Source organism: Homarus americanus, unplaced genomic scaffold (assembly GCF_018991925.1).
Source record: "Homarus americanus isolate GMGI-L3 unplaced genomic scaffold, GMGI_Hamer_2.0 scaffold30782, whole genome shotgun sequence".
Classification (NCBI taxonomy): domain Eukaryota; kingdom Metazoa; phylum Arthropoda; class Malacostraca; order Decapoda; family Nephropidae; genus Homarus; species Homarus americanus.
Genome location: NW_024729154.1, coordinates 12,458 through 16,107, shown reverse-complemented (window position 1 = coordinate 16,107; position 3,650 = coordinate 12,458). Strand labels below are relative to the sequence as shown.

Sequence of the window (3,650 nt, the reverse complement as noted above, 5' to 3'; positions counted from 1 at the left end):
AACACTCCTTGGTTAACTAAAGTAAATCCTCCCCATTACACTAAAAGAACACTTCTCTATTTAACTAAAAGAAACCCTCCATATTTAATTAAAACAAACCTTCCTTATTAGAGTAAAAGAAACCCTTTTTTATTAGAGCAAAACAAACCCTCTCAACTTGAGTAAAAGAAATCCTATATTACCAAAAGAAATCTTCCCTATTGGAGTAAAAGATGCCCATATATTTTAAGGTTAAATTTACCTCAAGATAGTCAACACATACTAACAACATGTTCTTCTCCCCTGCCAGGTGCTGCAGTACTATGACACAGAGCCCAGTTACCTCTACGATTATGGGAAACGACATAGCAACTACGGATTTGGCCTCGGAAAACGAACCCCCGGCTATGCCTTCGGTCTGGGCAAACGCGAGGGCTTGTACTCTTTGGGCCTGGACAAAAGATCAGACCTCTATTCTTTCGGGCTAGGCAAGAAATCAGGTAGTTATAACTTCGGTTTGGGCAAGAGAAGCGTCGGCGATCTCCCGGAGGTCTCAAAGGTAGAGGACGGGGCGTCTCCAAGGACAAAGCGAGACGTAAGCATCACCGAGGATACCCTAGAGGACAAGAGAGCCAAATACTCCTTCGGGATCGGTAAAAGAGAAAGCAGCAAGAACAAGAGGTCAAAGTTGTACGGGTTTGGTCTGGGAAAACGAGACTCTGGTGAAGAAAGGAGGGAAGACGACGACATGGAAAACAGAACCCAACAGTATTCCTTCGGCCTTGGCAAACAGGACCCCGACATGGAAATAGAGAAAAGGCCACGAAATTATGCCTTCGGTCTGGGAAAGCGAGAATCTGATGAAGATTCTGATAAAAGATCTCAGATGTATTCCTTCGGTCTTGGCAAACGGGATCCCGACATGGACATGGACAAGAGGCCCCGGGATTATGCTTTTGGCCTTGGGAAACGTGCCTCCAGTGACGAAGATGACGAGGAGCGTTACTACGCATATGAACAGGGAAAGAGACCCACTGCCTACAGTTTCGGTCTTGGGAAACGCGCTTTTAGTGAGACGGATGACTATGACAATGTGAACGACAACGACGATGGGGATGATGAGCTGGAACTCAGCGACTTGGAACAGTACAGCGATGACCTCAAGAGGGCTACCTCGTATGGTTTTGGACTTGGTAAGAGGAGCGATGCACCCGACAGTGGTTTTGGCAGGAGGTCATACGATTTCGGTCTTGGGAAGAGAGCTGGTCGGTATGCCTTTGGTCTGGGGAAGAGGACTGGTCCGTATGCCTTTGGTCTTGGAAAGAGGACTGGTCCGTACGCCTTTGGTCTAGGAAAGAGGACTGGTCCGTATGCCTTTGGTTTGGGAAAAAGAGTTGGTCCCTATGCGTTTGGTCTTGGAAAGAAGGCTGGTCATTATGCCTTCGGTCTTGGAAAGAGAGCTGGTCCATATGCCTTTGGTCTTGGAAAAAGAAGTGGCCCCTATGCTTTCGGTCTTGGTAAGAGAGCTGATCCATACGCATTCGGCCTTGGTAAAAAGGCTGGGCAGTATTCATTCGGCCTTGGCAAAAGGTCAGGCCCATATTCTTTCGGTCTTGGCAAACGTAGCGATTCCGACTCCGACCAATACACCCTGGGAAGGCGTTCTGGAGTGTATTCATTCGGCCTGGGCAAAAGAGCTGGTCCTTATAGCTTTGGTCTTGGAAAACGTGAGGTGAGCGACGATGACCACGACGAAGATGAACAAGACATAGGAGTAGAGGAAGAGATGTCATCCTAAGTCTCCTTCAAGGTGTCTGACACTACCTAGGCGCATAATTATTCCCATCTTAACTTCCTCGATGAGACCGAATTCTAAAACAAATCTTAGAGCAAGAAATTACTCATATAATTATAACCCCCTGGTTTTGTGAGGCTTAGTGCGGCTGTATTCACTCCTCCAAGAGTATGTGAATGCCTCATTAGTTCTGATTCTACTAATCGGAGCTTAATTGGCTGGCTGGTAGTAACTTTCAAGGATGCTTTTGAATTCGGTCTTGTATCTTATTCTCTAACATATACAAGACAGGTTCCAGCTTCATCTTTCTTATTTTCTACATTTCTCCAAATTTACTTTACAATTTTAGGTCAATAATCATAAATGTAATTCCTAATGGTAACACCACGGAGGCTAACCTATGTTGTGCCTACACAACTCTGGCCTATCCTATACCATAAACTACATATTGTGGCAGGTTTCAGTATGTAAAAACAAAAAAACAAAATCAGTATTGCCAAGTGTATCAGTTAAGGTGATGGTCGGGCAATCAAGATGCTAAAAACAGAGGAAAATAATTGTTTTTTTCTTTGGATATGAGAGAATGTGTTGCAAATACCTCCAGTAGCCTTAGTCTCACCAGAGGCTAGGTCTGTATCAATTATGTTATCTTTAGTATTATATGAGAAATAAAGTAATATATATTAAAGATAATATTATGAATTTGCATAACTTGAAAAAATAAAATCATTCCACCTATAGTTTTCATACTATTAATGTTTATAGAAAACTTGAAGCATTTTGTCAGGTGACTTGGGGAGTACTGTACACAGAGGATATGTTCTAAGCTTTAATATTATATAATATTTTCTATACGTATTATATTGATATTTGTCCAAGATTATTTATAAAAATAAATTAAAAGGCTGAAGACTGACATTATGAAGACGGTTGACTAGGCTCTTATTGAACCTTTTAATAATGACAATGTGATTTAATGCATATTGATTTTTATCCTATAGCTTGTGGTGAAACCATTCAAAATTTGTATAGCAGTGACTAATGTTTTCTTCAATATGCATTAATGAGATATATTCGCATGAAGAGTAACGGAATTATTCTCCAGGGATCGATTTGCCTAAGGGAAGCCAACCTCAGGACGAGAGAAACTTGTATAACAAAACCTAACATAAAGTATAGTCTCTTGTTTATTACTGGTTATCCCGGTCCACTTTGAGCCAATACAGAAGAAGTGCTTCCGGAAAGGATTATAGTTTAAACCTCAAGAATATTGTATGTATAGTGAGCCACACTGGAGTTCTATGGAGTATATTGATTGTGTTTATGCCCTGATTCCGTTCATTGTGTGGCCATGTGACCCTCCTACACGGGAGAACATGTATGCTCTGTAACTATCGAATGTATATCAAAATAAGATATTGAAGCTATTTATTTTCTATATTTTTCCTCTGTTTTATAATATATGTTTGATTAAAGAGTTGGTTATCATTACCCAGTCGTGAATTCATCTCTCAAAAGAAGATTGATAACGATATTAAGGTTTTTTCCCAGATTTATTTCCGTGACGTTTTGAAGAAGTTGAAAGTTAACCTAAATGAAAAATTTAATATAGAAAACAAATAAAGTAAAGGACTAATAATATAGACAGTGCTGAAAAGGTACCTCAAATCAATCCAGATTCGTGTTTTGTGTACAGGATGTTGCTGACAAGTAAACCTCTCCAGTAATTGGGGTTGGTTTTAATTTACATTTCATCAAAGTGGTGGCCGCTTATGTGGCTGTGTGTAACACGTGGGTCAACAATAGTGAGAAAAATCACCGAAAAGGCTACCTCAGGCAGCAATGTTGGTGATCCAGTAGATAACTTATTAGTGAA

The 3,650-nt window shown here is 40.7% G+C and overlaps 1 protein-coding gene across 1 annotated transcript; it reads left to right on the top strand.

Annotated features, from left to right (window-relative positions):
• Positions 1–283: 283 nt before the first annotated feature.
• Positions 284–3,251, top strand: LOC121866346 (allatostatins-like; the record flags this gene model as incomplete). Its single annotated transcript, XM_042365964.1, has 1 exon — positions 284–3,251. A coding segment is annotated over one exon (1,494 nt), but the record flags the coding sequence as incomplete, so codon positions are not given.
• Between the last annotated feature and the right edge of the window lie 399 nt (positions 3,252–3,650).